This window comes from Ranitomeya imitator, chromosome 7 (assembly GCF_032444005.1).
Source record: "Ranitomeya imitator isolate aRanImi1 chromosome 7, aRanImi1.pri, whole genome shotgun sequence".
NCBI lineage: Eukaryota > Metazoa > Chordata > Amphibia > Anura > Dendrobatidae > Ranitomeya > Ranitomeya imitator.
The window spans coordinates 217,283,645-217,305,524 of NC_091288.1; the positions used below are offsets into that span (position 1 = coordinate 217,283,645).

General features: G+C 45.0%; 1 protein-coding gene across 1 annotated transcript; it reads left to right on the top strand.

Annotated features, from left to right (window-relative positions):
• The first annotated feature begins 962 nt into the window (after positions 1-962).
• On the top strand, positions 963-20,819 carry APOBR (apolipoprotein B receptor). Its single transcript, XM_069734932.1, has 6 exons — positions 963-1,261; positions 10,828-10,944; positions 13,704-13,794; positions 13,983-19,732; positions 19,872-20,170; positions 20,680-20,819. The coding sequence occupies exons 1-6, from the start codon at positions 1,205-1,207 to the stop codon at positions 20,750-20,752; spliced, it is 6,387 nt and encodes a 2,128-aa protein (XP_069591033.1). The 5' UTR covers positions 963-1,204; the 3' UTR covers positions 20,753-20,819.
• The last annotated feature ends 1,061 nt before the right edge of the window (positions 20,820-21,880 follow it).

Sequence of the window (21,880 nt, forward strand, 5' to 3'; positions counted from 1 at the left end):
AGCACTCCATCCGACGCTCGGCATTGTGCTTGGTGATGTATGGCTGCGTGTAGCTGCTCGGCACGTCTCCTCCAGGGGTGGCGGCTTTACACCACTACATCCGATGCTCGGCATTGTGCTTGGTGATGTACGGCTGTGTGTGTAGCTGCTCGGCACATCTCCTCCAGGGGTGGTGGCTTTACACCGCTCCATCCGACGCTCGGCATTGTGCTTGGTGATGTTCGGCTGTGTGTAGCTGCTCGGCACGTCTCCTCCAGCGGTGGCGGCTTTACAGCACTCCATCCGACGCTCGGCATTGTGCTTGGTGATGTATGGCTGCGTGTAGCTGCTCGGCACGTCTCCTCCAGGGGTGGCGGCTTTACACCACTACATCCGATCCTCGGCATTGTGCTTGGTGATGTACGGCTGTGTGCAGCTGCTCGGCCATGAAGCTCCCGGCGGGGGCACAATGTTTGTACCAGAGTAGGCCTGGACCCTGCAGTTATGGGGTCAGCAGAGCGGTGGTGACTTCTGCCCTCAGTGCCCCCCGCTCTGTAATGTTATAGGGTCTCGAGGCTGAGCTGCTGCGGTTCCTTCCTTTTCAGGACTACAACCCCCATCTGGGCCCTTATCTCCCGGCTGCAGTGCATTCTGGGACGTGTTATCGCCTCTGCTGTGCGGTCAGGGTGACATACACCACATCCCGTTACGACACACACGGCGGCTGAAAACATCGAGTCCTCTGAGCAACAGCTGACCGGCAAGAATCATGGCGGCACCATGAACCGTTACATCCGCCGCCCAAAAATAGAGATTTTCCCATAAAAGAAGGCGAACACCTGGGGGGACAGAGGAAGCCATGTTGTCACAGAGCGGGGGGTCGCGTGCGGCCTTAGAGGGGCACGTTATTGTCAGACATTGGGGATGGCGCGATGTAATGGAGAAGTGCGGGAATCATTTGTGATCTCTGCGGACAGAGGCGTAAAATACCGGAGAGGAGGAACGGCGCAGCGGGCGGCAGCAGCGTCCTGCCCCGAGAGGCCGGTGTCTCCGGCAGTGAAGGGGTTAGGGGGACAGAAGGGGAAGTGGATATTGTACAAGGAGAAATGCGCTGCGCACTTACACATCGCTGCGGTTTTATGGCCACATCCCGCGACAAAGTCACATCGGACAGAAGCAGCCGTGTAGAGAGACGGCCGAGAGACCCTCCGAAGGCGACAGCAGCATGGAGTTCCTGCAGAGACATCTCCCCCGCGTGTACCAGGCCGTGCAGAACGCGCTGGTGAGATTTGTGGGGGAACGAATTATGTGACGCACCTCTAGGGGTAATAATGTGACGCACCTCTGGGGGTAATAATGTGACGTACCTCTGGGGGTGATAATATGACGCACCGCTGGGGGTAATAATGTGACGCACCTCTGGAGGTAATAATGTGACTCACCTCTGGGGAGGTAATAATGTGCTGCACCTCTGGAGGTAATAATATGACGCACCTCTAGGGGTAATAATGTGACGCACCTCTAGGGGTAATAATATGACGCACCTCTGGGGGTAATAATATGACGCACCGCTGGGGGTAATAATGTGACGCACCTCTGGAGGTAATAATGTGACTCACCTCTGGAGGTAATAATATGACGCACCTCTGGAGGTAATAATATGAAGCACCTCTGTTGTGAATTCCGCTCTTGGGCTCCCTCCGGTGGTTGTAAGTGACACTTTTGTGAGTTCTGCTCTTGGGCTCCCTCCGGTGGTTTTAAGTGGAATGGCTGCTCCTTGGATTTAGCAGTCTGCAGCTGCTTCCACTGATTGTCTTTCTGCTCGGCTATTTATGCCTGGCTCTTCCCTTCAGCCAGTGCCACTTGTCAATGGTTCCTGGTTGGATTCACATCTCTCTTGGATTTCCCTGATATCCTGACCAGTTCAGCAAAGATAAGTCCTTTCTTTGCTCCTTTCTGTCCTCACGTTGTGGACTTATTCGTTCTGTGCATTCTATGTTTTGTCCAGCTTGTCAGTATGGATTAATTAAGTTAAGCTGGAAGCTCTGGGAAGCAGATTTACCCTCCACACCTTTAGTCAGGTGTGGAGATTTTTGTAAACTCTGTGTGGATTTTTGTAGTTTTTAATACTGACTGCACAGTATTCCGTCCTGTCCTATCTATCTAGCTAGACTGGCCTCCTGTGCTACATCCTGGTTTCATTCTACGTATGTCTTTTCCCTCTCCACTCACAGTCATTACTTATAGGGGGCTATCTATCCCTTGGGGATTTTCTCTGAGGCAAGATAGTTTTCCTGTTTCTATCTTTAGGGGTAGTTAGTTCTCAGGCTGTGACGAGGTGCCTAGGGAGTGACAGGAGCATCCCACGGCTGCTTCTAGTGTGGTGTTGAGCTTAGGGACTGCGGTCAGTACAGGTTCCACCTCCTTCAGAGCTCGTCCCATGTTGCTCCTAAACCACCAGTTCATAACAGTACAAGTGGCCAAAAATGAATTAAATGCATCTCAAAAGAAGAGAAAAAAAATTCTGAGCCATTTTTTTTTCTGTGCTCTGTTTTGTCTTTTTTTTCCTCTTGATCTCTGGGTGGTTCAGGATTTATGCTCTGGCATGGATGTTCAGGGTTTGTTTTCTCGTGTGGATCAACTTGCTGCAAGAGTACAGACTATCCAAGATTATGTTGTCCAGACTCCGGCTTTGGAGCCTAAAATTCCTACTCCTGATTTGTTTTTTGGGGATAGATCCAAGTTTTTGAACTTTAAAAATAACTGCAAATTGTTTTTTGCTTTGAAACCCCGTTCTTCTGGTGATCCCATTCAGCAAGTTAAAATCATCATATCCTTGCTGCGTGGTGACCCTCAGGACTGGGCATTCTCCCTTGAATCAGGGGATCCGGCATTGCTGAATGTAGACGCATTTTTTCAAGCGCTTGGATTATTGTATGACGAACCTAATTCTGTGGATCATGCAGAAAAAACCCTGTTGGCCCTGTGTCAAGGTCAGGAAGCGGCAGAATTATACTGCCAGAAATTTAGGAAATGGTCTGTGCTCACTAAATGGAATGAAGAGGCTCTGGCTGCTATTTTCAGAAAAGGTCTTTCTGAAACCCTTAAAGATGTTATGGTGGGCTTTCCTACGCCTGCTGGTTTGAGCGAGTCTATGTCTCTGGCCATTCAGATTGATCGTCGTCTGCGCGAGCGTAAAGCTGTGCACCATATGGCAGTGTCCTCTGAGCAGAGTCCAGAACCTATGCAATGTGATAGGATTTTGACTAGAACAGAACGGCAGGAATTCAGACGTCAGAATAGGCTGTGTTTTTACTGTGGTGATTCTGCTCATGTTATTTCTGATTGCCCTAAGCGTACTAGGAGGGTCGCTAGGTCTGTTACCATCAGTACTATACAGCCTAAATTTCTCTTATCTGTGACCCTGATTTGCTCATTGTCGTCCTTTTCTGTCATGGCATTTGCGGATTCAGGCGCTGCCCTGAACTTAATGGACTTAGAATTCACCAGGCGCTGTGGTTTTTCCTTGCAGCCTTTGCAGAGCCCTATTCCTTTGAGGGGCATTGATGCTACGCCATTGGCCAAGGATAAACCTCAGTACCGGACACAGATGACCATGTACATGGCTCCAGCACATCAGGAAAATTGCCGTTTTCTGGTGTTGCATAACCTGCATGATATTTTCCGCAATTATCTTGATAAATTCATGGTTGTATATTTGGATGATATTTTGATTTTTTCCGATGATTGGGAGTCTCATGTGAAGCAGGTCAGGATGGTGTTCCAGATCCTTCGTGATAATGCTTTATTTGTGAAGGGGTCTAAGTGCCTATTCGGAGTTCAGAAGGTCTCTTTTTTGGGTTTTATTTTTTCTCCCTCGTCTATGGAAATGGATCCTGTTAAGGTCCAAGCTATTCGTGACTGGATTCAACCCATATCTGTGAAGAGCCTTCAGAAATATTTGGGCCTTGCTAATTTTTATCATCGTTTCATTGCCAACTTCTCCAGTGTGGTTAAACCCCTGACCGATTTGACGAAGAAAGGCGCTGATGTGACGAATTGGTCCTCTGCGGCTGTTGAGGCCTTTCGGGAGCTTAAACGCCGATTTACTTCTGCCCCTGTGTTGCGTCAGCCGGATGTTTCTCTTCCTTTTCAGGTTGAGGTTGACGCTTCTGAGATTGGGGCAGGGGCCGTTTTGTCTCAGAGGGATTCTGATGGTTCTTTGATGAAACCGTGTGCTTTTTTTTCCAGAAAGTTTTCGCCTGCGGAACGCAATTATGATGTCGGCAATCGGGAGTTGTTGGCTATGAAGTGGGCGTTTGAGGAGTGGCGACATTGGCTTGAGGGAGCTAAGCACCGCGTTGTGGTCCTGACCGATCATAAGAATCTGATTTACCTCGAGTCGGCCAAGCGGCTTAATCCTAGACAGGCTCGATGGTCCCTGTTTTTCTCCCGTTTTGATTTTGTGGTCTCGTATCTTCCGGGATCTAAGAATGTTAAGGCTGATGCCCTCTCTAAGAGTTTTTCGCCTGATTCTCCTGGAGTCCTTGAGCCGGTTGGCATTCTTAAGGAAGGGGTGATTCTTTCTGCCATCTCCCCTGATTTGCGGCGGGTGCTTCAGGAATTTCAGGCTGATAGGCCTGACCGCTGTCCAGTGGGGAAGCTGTTTGTTCCTGATAGATGGACAAGTAAGGTAATTTCTGAGGTTCATTGTTCAGTGTTGGCTGGTCATCCTGAGATTTTTGGTACCAGAGATTTGGTTGCTAGGTCCTTTTGGTGGCCTTCTTTGTCGCGGGATGTGCGTGCTTTTGTGCAGTCCTGTGGGACTTGCGCCCGGGCCAAGCCTTGCTGTTCCCGCGCTAGTGGGTTGCTTTTGCCTTTGCCGGTCCCTGAGAGGCCCTGGACGCATATTTCCATGGATTTTATTTTGGATCTTCCTGTTTCCCAGAAGATGTCTGTTATCTGGGTTGTTTGTGACCGGTTCTCTAAAATGGTCCATCTGGTACCTTTGCCTAAGTTGCCTTCCTCCTCAGTTCTGGTTCCATTGTTTTTTCAGCATGTGGTTCGTTTGCATGGCATTCCGGAGAATATTGTCTCTGACAGAGGTTCTCAGTTTGTCTCTAGATTTTGGCGGGCCTTTTGTGCTAGGATGGGCATTGATTTATCTTTTTCTTCGGCGTTTCATCCTCAGACTAATGGCCAAACTGAGCAAACTAATCAGACCTTGGAAACCTATTTGAGATGCTTTGTGTCTGCTGATCAGGATGATTGGGTGGCTTTCTTGCCGTTGGTCGAGTTTGCCCGTAATAATCGGGCTAGTTCGGCTACTTTGGTTTCACCGTTCTTTTGTAATTTTCGTTTTCATCCTCGTTTTTCTTCGGGGCAGGTTGAACCTTCTGATTGTCCTGGTGTGGATTCTGTGGTGGACAGGCTGCAGCAGATTTGGACTCATGTGGTGGACAATTTGACGTTGTCTCAGGAAAAGGCTCAACGTTTTGCTAGTCGCCGTCGGTGTGTTGGTCCCCGGCTTCGTGTGGGTTATTTGGTTTGGTTGTCTTCTCATCATGTTCCTATAAAGGTTTCTTCCCCTAAGTTTAAGCCTCGGTTTATTGGTCCTTATAAGATTTCTGAAATTATCAATCCGGTGTCTTTTCGTTTGGCTCTTCCAGCCTCTTTTGCCATTCATAATGTTTTCCATAGATCTTTGTTGCGGAGATATGTGGTGCCCGTTGTTCCCTCGGTTGATCCTCTGTTGTGAGTTCTGTTTTTGGGCTCCCTCTGGTGGTTACTGATGGTACTGGGTGACTTGTCTTTCCTGGGTTTCTGGGTTCCACCTGTTCCATCAGCATATGGGAGTTTCCTATTTAACCTGGCTTTGCTGGCATTTCCTCGCCGGTTATCAATGTATCCAGTGTGTCTTGTTACCTCTGCTCCCTGCTCCTAGAACCTTCTGGTCAAGCTAAGTTTGGATTTTCCTGTTTTGGTGTTTTGCTTTATTTGGTTTTTAGTCCAGCCTGCAGATATGTGATTCTTGCTGCTGGTTGCTCTAGTGGGCTGAAATTGCTCCTCATGTACCATGAGTTGGCACATGAGTTCAAGTAATTTCAGGATGTTTTTTTGAAGGTTTTTTCGCTGACCGCGCAGTTCACTTTTGTATCCTCTGCTATCTAGCTTTAGCGGGCCTCATTTTGCTGAAACTGTTTTCATACTGCGTATGTGCTTTCCTCTCATTTCACCGTCATTATATGTGGGGGGCTGCTATTTCTGTGGGGGATTTCTCTGGAGGCAAGAGAGGTCTGTGTTTCTTCTAATAGGGGAAGTTAGATCTTCGGCTGGAGCGAGACGTCTAGGATCATCGTAGGCACGTTCCCCGGCTACTTTTATTTGTGTGTTAGGTTCAGGGTCGCGGTCAGCTCAGGTTCCATCGCCCTAGAGCTTGTTTGTATCTGTGCTTGTCCTTTAGTGATCCCCTGCCATTGGGATCATGACAGTATAACCGGCCCCCTTTTTGCCGCTGGCCGAGTTTGCCCTTAATAATCGGGCTAGTTCTGCTACCTTGGTTTCTCCTTTCTTTTGTAATTCGGGGTTTCATCCTCGTTTTTCCTCTGGTCAGGTGGAACCTTCTGATTGTCCTGGAGTGGACATGGTGGTGGATAGGTTGCATCGGATTTGGAGTCATGTGGTGGACAATTTGAAGTTGTCCCAGGAGAAGGCTCAGCAGTTTGCTAATCGCCGTCGCCGCGTGGGTCCTCGACTTCTTGTTGGTGACTTGGTGTGGTTGTCTTCTCGTTTTGTTCCTATGAAGGTCTCTTCTCCTAAGTTCAAGCCTCGGTTCATCGGTCCCTATAGGATCTTGGAAATTCTTAACCCTGTGTCGTTTCGTTTGGATCTCCCGGCATCGTTTGCTATTCATAATGTGTTCCATCGGTCGTTGTTGCGGAAGTATGAGGTACCTGTTGTTCCTTCGCTTGAGCCTCCTGCTCCAGTGCTGGTGGAGGGAGAATTGGAGTATGTTGTGGAGAAGATCTTGGATTCTCGTGTTTCCAGACGGAAACTCCAGTATTTGGTCAAGTGGAAGGGTTATGGTCAGGAGGATAATTTTTGGGTGGTTGCCTCGGATGTTCATGCTGATGATTTGGTTCGCGCTTTTCATAGGGCTCATCCTGGTCGCCCTGGCGGTTCTCGTGAGGGTTCGGTGACCCCTCCTCAAGGGGGGGGTACTGTTGTGAGTTCTGTTTTTGGGCTCCCTCTGGTGGTTACTGATGGTACTGGGTGACTTGTCTTTCCTGGGTTTCTGGGTTCCACCTGTTCCATCAGCATATGGGAGTTTCCTATTTAACCTGGCTTTGCTGGCATTTCCTCGCCGGTTATCAATGTATCCAGTGTGTCTTGTTACCTCTGCTCCCTGCTCCTAGAACCTTCTGGTCAAGCTAAGTTTGGATTTTGCTGTTTTGGTGTTTTGCTTTATTTGGTTTTTAGTCCAGCCTGCAGATATGTGATTCTTGCTGCTGGTTGCTCTAGTGGGCTGAAATTGCTCCTCATGTACCATGAGTTGGCACATGAGTTCAAGTAATTTCAGGATGGTTTTTTGAAGGTTTTTTCGCTGACCGCGCAGTTCACTTTTGTATCCTCTGCTATCTAGCTTTAGCGGGCCTCATTTTGCTGAAACTGTTTTCATACTGCGTATGTGCTTTCCTCTCATTTCACCGTCATTATATGTGGGGGGCTGCTATTTCTGTGGGGGATTTCTCTGGAGGCAAGAGAGGTCTGTGTTTCTTCTAATAGGGGAAGTTAGATCTTCGGCTGGAGTGAGACGTCTAGGATCATCGTAGGCACGTTCCCCGGCTACTTTTATTTGTGTGTTAGGTTCAGGGTCGCGGTCAGCTCAGGTTCCATCGCCCTAGAGCTTGTTTGTATCTGTGCTTGTCCTTTAGTGATCCCCTGCCATTGGGATCATGACAATCCTCCTTCCCCCGGTGTTGGTTGAGGGAGAGTTGGAATATGAGGTTGAGAAAATTTTGGATTCTCGTTTTTCGAGGCGGAGGCTTCAGTATCTTTTCAAGTGGAAGGTTTATGGCCAGGAGGATAATTCTTGGGTTGTTGCCTCCGATGTCCATGCCGCCGATTTGGTTCGTGCTTTTCACTTGGCTCATCCTGATCAGCCTGGGGGCTCTGGTGAGGGTTCAGTGACCCTTCCTCAAGGGGGGGGTACTGTTGTGAATTTCGCTCTTGGGCTCCCTCCGGTGGTTGTAAGTGGCACTTTTGTGAGTTCTGCTCTTGGGCTCCCTCCGGTGGTTTTAAGTGGAATGGCTGCTCCTTGGATTTAGCAGTCTGCAGCTGCTTCCACTGATTGTCTTTCTGCTCGGCTATTTATGCCTGGCTCTTCCCTTCAGCCAGTGCCACTTGTCAATGGTTCCTGGTTGGATTCACATCTCTCTTGGATTTCCCTGATATCCTGACCAGTTCAGCAAAGATAAGTCCTTTCTTTGCTCCTTTCTGTCCACATGTTGTGGACTTATTCGTTCTGTGCATTCTATGTTTTGTCCAGCTTGTCAGTATGGATTAATTCAGTTAAGCTGGAAGCTCTGGGAAGCAGATTTACCCTCCACACCTTTAGTCAGGTGTGGAGATTTTTGTAAACTCTGTGTGGATTTTTGTAGTTTTTAATACTGACCGCACAGTATTCCGTCCTGTCCTATCTATCTAGCTAGACTGGCCTCCTGTGCTACATCCTGGTTTCATTCTACGTATGTCTTTTCCCTCTCCACTTACAGTCATTACTTGTGGGGGGCTATCTATCCTTTGGGGATTTTCTCTGAGGCAAGATAGTTTTCCTGTTTCTTTCTTTAGGGGTAGTTAGTTCTCAGTCTGTGACGAGGTGCCTAGGGAGTGACAGGAGCATCCCACGGCTACTTCTAGTGTTGTGTTGAGCTTAGGGACTGCAGTCAGTACAGGTACCACCTCCTTCAGAGCTCGTCCCATGTTGCTCCTAAACCACCAGTTCATAACACACCTCTAGGGGTAATAATATGACGCACCTCTGGAAGTAATAATGTGACTCACATCTGGAGGTAATAATGTGACGCACCTCTGGGGGTAATAATGTGATGCACCTCTGGAGGTAATAATGTGACTCACCTCTGGAGGTAATAATATGACGCACCTCTGGGGGTAATAATATGACGCACCTCTGGAGGTAATAATGTGACTCACCTCTGGAGGTAATAATATGATGCACCTCTGGAGGTAATAATATGACGCACCTCTAGGGGTAATAATATGACGCACCTCTGGAGGTAATAATGTGACTCACCTCTGGAGGTAATAATGTGATGCACCCCTGGAGGTAATAATGTGACACACCTCTGGAGGTAATAATGTGACGCACCTCTGGAGGTAATAATGTGACACACCTCTGGAGGTAATAATGTGACTCATCTCTGGAGGTAATAATATGACGCACCTCTAGGGGTAATAATGTGACGCACCTCTGGAGGTAATAATATGACGCACCTCTGGGGGTAATAATATGACACACCTCTGGAGGTAATAATGTGACTCACCTCTGGAGGTAATAATATGACGCACCTCTGGGGGTAATAATATGACGCACCTCTGGAGGTAATAATGTGACTCACCTCTGGAGGTAATAATATGACGCACCTCTGGAGGTAATAATGTGACGCACCTCTGGAGGTAATAATGTGACGCACCTCTGGAGGTAATAATGTGATGCACCTCTGGGGGTAATAATGTGACGCACCTCTAGGGGTAATAATGTGACGCACCTCTGGAGGTAATAATGTGATGCACCTCTGGGGAAGTAATAATGTGACGCACCTCTGGAGGTAATAATGTGACACACCTCTGGAGGTAATAATGTGACGCACCTCTAGGGGTAATAATATGACGCACCTCTGGAGGTAATAATGTGATGCACCTCTGGGGAGGTAATAATGTGACGCACCTCTGGAGGTAATAATGTGACGCACCTCTGGAGGTAATAATGTGACGCACCTCTAGGGGTAATAATATGACGCACCTCTGGAGGTAATAATGTGACGCACCTCTGGGGATAATAATGTGACGCACCTCTGGAGGTAATAATGTGACGCACCTCTGGAGGTAATAATGTGACGCACCTCTGGAGGTAATAATGTGACGCACCTCTGGAGGTAATAATGTGACGCACCTCTGGGGGTAATAATGTGACGCACCTCTGGAGGTAATAATGTGACGCACCTCTGGAGGTAATAATGTGACGCACCTCTGGAGGTAATAATGTGACGCACCTCTGGGGGTAATAATGTGACGCACCTCTGGAGGTAATAATGTGACGCACCTCTGGGGGTAATAATGTGACGCACCTCTGGGGGTAATAATGTGACGCACCTCTGGAGGTAATAATGTGACGCACCTCTGGAGGTAATAATGTGACGCACCTCTGGAGGTAATAATGTGACGCACCTCTGGAGGTAATAATGTGACGCACCTCTGGAGGTAATAATGTGATGCACCTCTGGAGGTAATAATGTGATGCACCTCTGGAGGTAATAATATGATGCACCTCTGGAGGTAATAATGTGACGCACCTCTGGAGGTAATAATGTGACGCTCCTCTGGAGGTAATAATGTGACGCACCTCTGGAGGTAATAATGTGACGCACCTCTGGGGAGGTAATAATGTGACGCACCTCTGGGGAGGTAATAATGTGACGCACCTCTGGAGGTAATAATGTGATGCACCTCTGGGGAGGTAATAATGTGACGCACCTCTGGGGAGGGTAATGTGCCGCCCCTACATCCGTCTACCCCTTTGTCTGCAGCTGACTTATGTTTCTATTGCAGGTCTATGTGACCAATATGACGGCGCAGATTTTCGGAGCACCACCCAACGCCCCGCAGCCTAGAGACGCCCGCGCCAAGACCCCTCTACAGTCCGAGGACGCAGCAGCAAAGTCGCAGGTCGGTGACATCCACATCTGCACCCAGAAAGCTGCTGTTCACTGAAGGGTTAGGAAACTACAATTCCCAGCATGCATTTGTTCTTAAAAGGATTCCCCATATTATTGTGCACATTTGCTGTAGTTTAGCCATCGTCCACTAGGAGGCAGCAGTCACTATGACTGACATCACTAAATCGAGTACATCCCGAAAGTGAGAGCAGAACAGAAATCACCTCCTGGTTCTGATGCAGGAAAGATCTATATCTTGGTACCGTGATAGCCAGAAGATAGAAAATAATTTAGACGTGAGAGTCCTCAGTGGTTGATACCTTTTAATGGCTAACTGAAAAGATGGTAAATTGCAGCTTTCGAGACTACACAGGTCTCTTCATCAGGCAAAGACTAATACAAATTCTGAAAAATCACATTTATATACAACACAGCACAGAGAGAAAGAAGGCAATAGATAAGACAAGTGACGTGAAGCAGAATTATCATTATGTGAGAGGGATAGCCATAAATATTGGAAGAGTTCATAGATAAGGAGTGTGAATGTTTTATTGTCCTCTGAATGGGTCTGGTTCTATGTTATGATGCCCCCATAAGGTCTGAGGAGCAAATTCCTTAATTGATGTAAAAATAAATAAATCCATGCGACACATTCATTCCTGCACTGAGAGTGTCAAAGGGCATCATCAGCTTATATTCCCAGACTCTTCTGTCTCTCTGAGATTTGAAGTTACCTTTTAATACAAGTAATTTCATGTCCATATTGCTATGATTGGGGAGACCGAAATGTTTGGCCACAGGTAGATCCATTCTTTTTTTCTTATTGTGTGGCGATGAGAGTTCATCCTTGTTGCTCAGACTCCAGTAGCAAAACATTTTTGTCTCCCCGATCACAGCATCATGGACATGAAATTACTTGTATTAAAAGGTAACTTCAAATCTCAGAGAGACAGAAGAGTCTGGGAATATAAGCTGATGATGATCTTTGACACTCTCAGTGCAGGAATGAATGTGTCGCATGGATTTATCAATTAAGAAATTTGCTCTTCAGACCTTCTGGGGTCATCACAACATAGAACCAGACCCATTCAGAGGACAATAAAACATTAAGAATCATTATCTATGAACTCTTCCAATATTTATGGCTATCCCTCTTACATAATGATAATTCTTCTTCATGTCACCTGTCTTATCTATTGCCTTCTTTCTCTCTGTGCTGTGTTGTATATAAATATGTGATTCTTCACAATTTGCTTTAGTCTTTGCCTGATGAAGGGACCTGAGTAGTCTGAAGAGCTGCCATTTGTTACCATCTTTTCAGTATCAACCACTGAGGACTCTCACAGCTAAATAATCTCCTGGTTCTGTGCAGTCACATTGTGATCACATGACATCTCTCGGCCAATCAATTGCTTAACTATGAAGCAGGATTACAAGAGGACAGGACTGATGAGAGAGAGAGAGAAGGAGGGCACTGTCCCCATATAATAATACAGGATGTAACTCAGGATCAGTAATGTAATGTATGTACACAGTGACTGCACCAGCAGAATAGTGAGTGCAGCTCTGGGGTATAATACAAGAGGTAACTCAGGATCAGTAATGTAATGTATGTACACAGTGACTGCACCAGCAGAATAGTGAGTGCAGCTCTGGGGTATAATACAGGAGGTAACTCAGGATCAGTAATGTAATGTATGTACACAGTGACTGCACCAGCAGAATAGTGAGTGCAGCTCTGGAGTATAATACAGGATGTAACTCAGGGTCAGTAATGTAATGTATGTACACAGTGACTGCACCAGCAGAATAGTGAGTGCAGCTCTGGGGTATAATACAGGAGGTAACTCAGGATCAGTAATGTAATGTATGTACACAGTGACTGCACCAGCAGAATAGTGAGTGCAGCTCTGGGGTATAATACAGGAGGTAACTCAGGATCAGTAATGTAATGTATGTACACAGTGACTGCACCAGCAGAATAGTGAGTGCAGCTCTGGGGTATAATACAGGATGTAACTCAGAATCAGTAATGTATGTACACAGTGAGTGCACCAGCAGAATAGTGAGTGCAGCTCTGGAGTATCATGCAGGATGTGATGGCTGTACCCTTACTCCTGCCTCCAATGATGTGACTGAACACGGGTCCAGACTTGAGCAGCAGCTGAGAGGAGGAAGTGTCTTTATTACACAGAGAACATGTCAGATGTAGGATCCTTCTTTGGAGGGAAGTGAGGTCAGCAGCGGCAGTGGTCAGGAATCTCTGTGATGCATCTGGGGAAATAAGAGAGTTTTCTAATGATGGAAATGGAGATAACATAATGGTGATCAGGAACATGTGAGGAGCGGGCAGAGACCACAGTTTTCCTTCAAGGCATCTTCCTCTTTCTTTATGCGGCAACTTAATAATAATAGAAATTTCAGGTCACCACCACATTGCTCTGTCTCCTCTTCCTTCCGACAGATGTTAGTCTGGTTTGCAGATTATTACATTAATGACTTCTCTGCAGATCATTGCATCTAACACGGAGCAGGACAAGAAATTGGGGCAACCTGTGCAGCGACGCAAGAGGTAATGGTGCCCAATCCCACATCCAAGTAAAGAACCATTGCGCTCCCGAAGGTCCACATCTTGATCTTGCACAGAGACCCCCTTTCTGTGACTGAATATCCCTGCTCTAACCTCAGTGTTTCCAGTTTATACATGGTCTTCTACACAACTATCATTCTTGTACCTTGTTCATTTCAACCGGTTTGGTCTTCGGACAGGGTAGAGATCAGATGACCTTAGCGCCAGATGTGTCGTCAGAAGAAGCCGTTCTGGAGGCCACGGAGGAAAGTATGAAGATGAGCCAGCAAGGTAAACCTTGTAAAGAAAAAATAAGTGAATGAATATTCTCACCCATGTCATAAAGTAATATATCTTCATCAGGGAACGCAAGGTAATAACCCTAAGCTGTAACAGGGGTTGCCTCGCTGTCCTTAAACATGTCATCTAATTTTCTACATAGGTTGGTGACCTTCTTATGTTCTTATTCCCAACCTCAGATGTTGAGAGCCAAGCACAGGAGACAGCGGTCAGACATCGGAAGGAAAATGTAGAAAGAAAACATCTTGACTATCATCATACAATTAGCGATACCAATGATATCTTCAGTCACCAAGATGAAAGCCACAGCAAAGCCACCACCACAGATGATCTGAAGCCATCAAAAACAGAAGGCGAATTCCTACACAGTGAAGTCCAACCAGTCATCAATGAGGAGTTGCAGAAGGTAACCCAAGAAGCACTTGTGTCTGAAGAACAATTAAGGATCAAGACGGAGAAAAAATCTATTTCAAGGCTTGAATATTTGTTGAGGGACCTAGAACCAATGACTTATCAGGAACATGAGGTTTTGACTAATAGAGATCAAGTTCCCAGGAGCAACTTAGATTTTGAAATTAAAGAAAATTCTGTTAGTAGCGTGAATGTTTCTCCAAGTCTAGTGAGGACTATGACTCTACAAGAAATCTCAGAAGAAGCTACAATTTGTCATCCGACAGTGACATCAGAAAAACTTGACCAGGAACCAAGCGAAGATGTTTTAGCTACTCCGCTCATGATGGAATATGATGACTTGGATGTACCAGATCTCAAAAGACAACATAAAAAGTTGGTTACACCAGTCAGCGCAGAAGACAAGTCTCCTAGTGATCAAGGAGAAGAGGCAAGGAAGACTTGGGAACATCTTCATGAGACAGCTGTTCGTCTAGCGTTACACTGTAATTTGGAGGTGAAGGAACTTGGCTCAGAAGAGAAGGATCGGTCAGATGAGATTAGCAGTGTTTCCACTTTAGTAGAAGACAGTCAACCTACTGAACAAGGTCAGAGAGTTGAGAAGATGAGAAGAAGAGTTCACTTCTCCCCCAGTATTGAAGAACGGGAACAGATATCAGAGGCTATTTTCTGTATAAATATTAAGGGGGCGCAGGAACCCACCAATAAATACACTGAACTCCCACCAAACTTACACCCGAGACCAGAATCAGGTGAATTACCAATTGATAAAGAAGAGACAATTGAATTCATAAGTAGCAACCAAGTTATTGAGACAGCCACGATGGATCCAAACACTGAGAGAGATCAGGTGAAGCTACTGCATGCGGGAAGCTCTGTATATTACAATGGGCTTGACGTGTCAACACATGCAGATGAAGAGACATGTAAATCCATAGTTGACGTAACCTACCAGAGCGTGACTTTAGGTTTTCAATCAGAGGAGACTGCCAATAGATTTCCAAATAAAATGTCATTGGAGGAACTTTCCAATGACGTTCGCACTGTTGAGGAGATGAAGGATCGTGAAGAGGAACAAAACAAAAACTCAATGCCTACCTTACATGCTAACCTATCTCATTCAGATGTAGATTGTGAGGTGGAATATGATCATGGAGAAAGTACACAGAGGTTTGATATGATTGATGGTCCTTTAGAGAAAAGTTATGAGATTGTCTCAGATCCTTCAAACCAAGAAGGATCACATTTTACAGAGCTCAAAGTTACAGAACCTCTGGAGGATGAAAGTCAGTCAAGTGAAGAAATCAAGGTGGATCTCTTTTTACATGAAGATGCAGAATCAATGAAACAACAGGTCCATCCAGAAGTAGATAGTAAAGATACTGATAGCAAACAGAAATTGTGCTGCCCGTTGGTGGAGGAAGACTCAACCGAAGGAATAATACCAATGACTGATAAATTATATTTACATGAGAGCAGACTGGATGGTGAACCTGGACCAAGTGAGTCTACAGTTATAGTGTATACGCCAGATGGACAAGACATGCAAACATCTGTCCAAAAGCTGGATACATCCATATATGATCAAATACAAGATGACACCATCAGCATTGAATCAGAGAGACGTCTATCAACAGACTTATCAAATATTGACAATGTCCAAACAGCAGAAGATCCATCAGAAGGAAGCAGTGAAGGATCTGTAGGAATAAACCACCCCATGATGACTGAGGCTCAAAATAAAGAAGTCATGGATGGGAAGCAATATCACGATGTAGGAGATTTCAGAGAAATTAGGCCTCTAAGTGAGCAATTAGAAGAACATATGAGAGTGAAGGAGGAATACCAGATACAGGAAATGGATGATTATATGTGGTATAAACGAGAAAGTTATCAAAATGATGGCCTCGTTATCTACAGTGAGAGCATTGAGGAGGCAGGGGCGCCAAAAGATCCTACAAGGAACGCAAAGGAATCATCTGAGCAGCTACCTTGCGAGGAATCTGAACTTGAAGTCCACTCTAAAGATGGAGTGGGAGGACAACCCAATCAGAAAGTTATTTTCTCAGGTGAAAATGCAACCAAAGCCAATGGCCTTATTGTATCTGAGGCCGAATCTAGAAACCAAATTCTTTCTGTACGTATAGAAAGTGACCTTGGAACAAATTGTGAGTTAGAAGGCATCTATAAGCATACAGAAATAGGATTTGACCTCTCCTCAGAAATCCAGTCTGTGAACAATACAAGTCCGTCAGAACAGGACGTCTCTGACATGATCGAGAGATCAGAGATCTCTCACAGTGTTTCTACAGAAGGCAATTTTCTAGAAGATACAGCAGAATCAAAATCCCAAATTGATAATGTCATTAAAAATTTAGATCTCCAACATATGGTCATGCCAGGTCACTCAATGGACAAGATCTCAGAAGGTCTGCCAGAAGAAATTCAAACTTCTCTGACTTCAGATGACGCTCAATCTCTAGAAAGAGTTAAGGAACTGGAGATTTCATTGGACAGTGGAACTCTTAGCCACTCTGAAGTAATCTTAGACAAAAATATCTTATATGAACATAATTCAGTGATGTCGATGTATCATCCTGCAGAAGTCTTGGAAATTACTAGGAGTGAAGGTCAGTTAGATAAAGGAGTGGACGATGTAGGTCAAGCTAATGAAGAAACGTTGGAGCATAAAAACACTGAAGAAAGAAGTCTTGGTCTCCATCTTTCAGAAGAACTTGGATCCCTTATACAATCTGTGCAGACTTTTGAGGAAGATGACAATTCCTCTATTTGTATTGCTGCCTCTGAGACCACGATAGAAGTTTCTGATATTGGTCTGGACATCAACGATTCCTCAGTAGAGATCTCAGAAAATAAGGAAGAAGATGGGGAAATAGGAGAAGATGAATCTTCTGTTATTCTGTTATTTTCAAATGGAAAATTAGGAGATCAAATTCTAGATAGTGTCAAGGAATTGGAGATTGTATTAGATAATGGATCTCCAACTGAAGTTAACAATGAATTGATCGTAGGATCCAGCTCGGAATCATATTCTGATACAGTTGAAGGAGGTGATGACCATTTATCGAATATGGACACTTCTGTGGAAGTGATTGTGACTACTATTAATGTAGATCAGTCAGATACAGAGGTGGAAGATGTAGGTTATTCTAATGAGGAAACTATTGCTGAGATCTTTTCAGAGAAAATTACTGCAGAGCATGAAAGCTCTGAAGAACATAGTCCTGGTCTCCATCTTTCAGAAGATCTTAGATCCCTAATAAAACCGGTGCAAGTATTAAAGGAAGAATATTATTCTTCCATGGAAATTGCTGTCACTGAGACTATTCTAGAAGTTTCTGATGTTGGTTCGGACACCAACAATACCTCAGTAGAGATATCAGAAAGTAAAAAGGAAGATGCACAAGCAGAAGAAGATCAACCTTTTGTTACACTAGATGAAACATCAAATGGACAATTAGGAGATCAATTTCCAGATAGGGTCAAGGAGCCAATGATTTTATTAGATTCTTTATCTCCTGCTGAGGACAACATTGAAGTAATCGAAGGAGCCACCTTGAAATTATATTCCGAAACATTGGAAGGTGATGATCTTTTATCCTGTATGAACCTATCTGATGAAGTCAATGAGTCTCCTATGAATGTAGATGTATCAGACAAATGGTTGGAAGATCGAGGTCAATCTGATGATCCAATCGTAATAGATATTTTTTCCGAACACCAAGCTAAGGAGAATTACCCCGAAATGTGTTTTTCATCTGGACTTGGATCCATTATAGATCTTGAGCATTCATTTGAAGAACATCGTTATTCTTCCATTATTGTCACCAATACTCAGGTAGAAGCTACTGAATTTAATAATGTATTGACTGAGACAGAAAATGTTCTCTCAAAAGAAATTGATCCTTCATCAGAAATTTGCAATGACCTTATCCCTGACCACACAGCGGAGGAGACTTCAGAAAGCAAAGAAAAAGAGAAAGAAGAAAGTCAACCTTCCGAAACTACAGATGATACATTTAGAAAACAATTTGGGAATCTTGAAGTCTATGAGCCTGTAATTCATACAGAAACTGGATCTATTGCCGATTACATTGACACAATATTGGGATCTACCGCAGAGCATTCTCAAGATGAAGGTGTTCTATCAGATCTTCACTCAGTCAAGAAGAGAGATCACAGAACAGATGTCATTAGCGTTATCTCTAGTACTGGTAAAGAAGACATATTGGACACATGTAAAGCTCGTGAAATACTGGTTGAATCATCTGTTCCAATTGATATCATTCTAAATAATGTTATTACAGATGAACAGGAGAAGAACCTTATCCCTGACCACACAGTGGAGAAGACTTCAGAAAATAAGGAAGAAAAGAAAGAAGAAAGTCAACCTTCCGAAACTATGGATGATACATTTAGAAAACAATTTGGAAATCTTGAAGTCCATGAGCCTGTGATTCATACCGAAAGTGGATCTATTGTCGAATACATTGACATAATTTTGGAATCTACCTCAGAACATTCTCTAGATGAAGGTGTTCTCCTATCAGACCTTCACTCTGTCAAGACAACAGATCACACAACAGATGTCATTAGCGTGGTCTCTAGTACTGGTAAAGAAGAAATATTGGACATGTGTAAAGCTCATGATATACTAGTTGAATCAACTGTTCAAGTTGATATTATTCCAGATAATGTTATTCCAGATGAACCGCCGAAGAACCAGAATGAAACCTCAGATATCTGTCATGCAGAAGAACTAGGATCCAGTTTTCTTTGTAGCCAAGAGCCTGAAGAAAATCAACCCAACTGTTCATCTCCAATTTTCATTGAAGAATCTCACGTTGGTTTGGGCATTGTCAATACTGCAGAAGAAAATGTAAATGTACTACTGGTAGATGATGAACCCAAAGAAATGGACCTTTTATCTGAAATTCAGTCCGTGATTACCTCAGATTACTCAGTGGAAGCCTCAATAAGTATATCTACTGTAGAGGCCATCGAAGTTGCTGGAGAAGACCTCTTTATAAAGTCTATTACAAAAGAAGAAAAGGAAGATTCGGAGGATATGAACCAAAAGTTAGGTCCTTCAGAACCTGGTAATGATCTGGACAAGAAGCTCCCTGAGCAAGATTCTTTTCGACCAACTTTGTCCATAGTCACCCATCATTCTGAAGACATCGCTAGTGTTGATATCAATGAATTATCAGATACAGCACATTTTGGTTCATCAGACTTAGAGATCAGGTTACCAACAAGTATGGATCATATCAAGAAAGAATCGGTGGAAGGTGAGGAACAGCTTTCTAGCCAAGAAGCCTTGTGTTCAGGTCAAAACGAGCAAGTCGTCACAATTCTCACCGACAAACCTCCAAAACTAATAGAGCCACCAACACATATGGAAATGAATGAAGACCAAGAGAAACCTCTAGTAGATCTCAGAGGAACAATGAAGGAACCGAGTGTGGAGGAAGACGATGACATTGACAACAGTCTGGTAAGTGTTGGCCATTTATCTGCTTTGACTACATAGTGTTCACAGCATGCTGTAAAGTGAGGATGATTCGTTGTATAGACAGATTTCAGACATGGTGAGCCTTATATAATGAAGTTGTCAAATGTTGCTTTGCCTATAGTTTCCTCATAATACACTGGATATCAGCGCTCAAAAGAGCCGCGTGCAGTTACGTAGAAAAACATCCATTCGGCGTAAGCAGGGGCAGCGCCAAGTTCCATCAGAGAGTGAACCCGTCGAACCACCGCAGCCAATGCCCAGGCCTCGGCCAATGGGAGTACCAATATTTCCAGGAAAATTGCCAATATTTCCACTGGCTCCTGCCGTATCACATCCTACAGAAGAAAAGAAGGAAGAGAAGCCTGCTGAAGCAGAGGAGATCCTTATCAAGCCCAAGAAAGGAATACCAAGGCATGCTGGGTAAGGATCGCTAGAGAGTAGACATTACAGATCGTGGAAGGATCTCATAGGGATCCGCTACAAAGGTTCTGAGACTCCTGATGTGTGCGTGTAATGCCAGTATAACAGAAGTCCTAGAACTGGTGACAGGGAAGGAATTGGGAACCTTCGATATGGGAATGGGTGCAATGACTATATTTGAGGCCCTCTCTATTGGGGTGGAAGGGGATATTGAGGGGTATGCCACCATTAGTTTCAGATTGAATCCTCAGCTCAAAATAGAGAAAAAAACAATTTCATATTTTCATCTGGACGCTGACAAACAGTGAAAATCGTAACTTCTGTAATGACATTGAGGGCTGTAAAATTCCCTGTACGGCTTCCAGCAATCAACACCATCGGGGGAAACCCTACTGGGATCTAACCGAGGCATAAAGTCCACCAAGTCCCCCCCATACCCCAGCTAGGAATAATATGATGGGGGGAACATAGGTCTAGCCCTAACGATCCTCCTCTCTCTACATGGACAGGTTCGGGATCCCGCACCCCCAGATGATGCAGGAGCTGCAGTCACGTCTGAAGAAGAAGAAGCCAAATGAGTGACCGGCGGGGAGATTATTGTGGAATTACTTAATGTATTGTAAATAAAAGTCATTATTAAAGATTGTCTATGAAATGTATGATGAGGAAAAGACCGCCACGTGTTCCTCGCATCAGAAGGAAAACCCATTGTGGTCACTAAGTACTGTGTAACAGGGGAAGGTAACCAGGACTTGTCCAAAGGGGTAAAGAGACACGTGCGATATTCAGAGACCCCTATCACGTTACTGATAATCCCTCTAAATAGTCCATAATGGCAGTGCCTCCTACATAAATGTTACTTCTCATGGAGAACTATCTACAGAGCCCCCATAACAGCACCAGCCCCAGGGACCACAGTGTAAAAAGGGACCCCATTGATTGCCATCCAAGAAGCCCTTATAACATAGCAGTGCAGCCCCAGAGACCCCTATAGTATCAACTGCTAAGGTCCAAATCAGTGCCCACCATAATAACCGCATATAGTCCCCACCACAGCATCCCAATATATTACCAATTCTAGATCCCTCATAACCATGCCAATCTCAGAGACCCTATACATTTTTAACCAAGAAGACCCCCTACAGCGCCCATCTCAGTGACCCCATATATTACTCACAGACTCCATAATGGGTCCAAACTGAGACCCAATGCAGTGCCCAAAGTGACCACTATGTATTACTAAATATAGAGGATCCCATACAGTGCTAACCCCAGAGACCCCATACAGTGCCCATCACAGTGACCCCATATATTCCCAACCACAGACCCCCATAACAGTGCCAGTACCAGAGATCCCATACAGTGCTAACCCCAGAGACCCCATACAGTGCCCAACACAACAACCCCATATATTACCAACCACAGATTCCCATAACAGTGCCAGTACCAGGGACCCCATACAGTGCTAACCCCAGAGACCCCATACAGTGCCCATCACAACGACCCCATATATTCCCAACCACAGATCCCCATAACAGTGCCAGTACCAGAGATCCCATACAGTGCTAACTTCAGAGACCCCATACAGTGCCCATCACATTGACCCCATATATTCCCAACCACAGATCCCCATAACAGTGCCAGTACCAGGGACCCCATACAGTGCTAACCCCAGAGACCCCATACAGTGCCCATCACAGTGACCCCATA

Bases quoted from the DNA above. Each gene is read 5' to 3' on its own strand.
- APOBR (XM_069734932.1), top strand. From the start codon at position 1,205: ATGGAGTTCCTGCAGAGACATCTCCCCCGCGTGTACCAGGCCGTGCAG. The intron at 19,733-19,871 runs GTAAGTGTTGGC...CTTTGCCTATAG, and splicing joins ATGACATTGACAACAGTCTG to TTTCCTCATAATACACTGGA. The intron at 20,171-20,679 runs GTAAGGATCGCT...CTACATGGACAG, and splicing joins GGAATACCAAGGCATGCTGG to GTTCGGGATCCCGCACCCCC.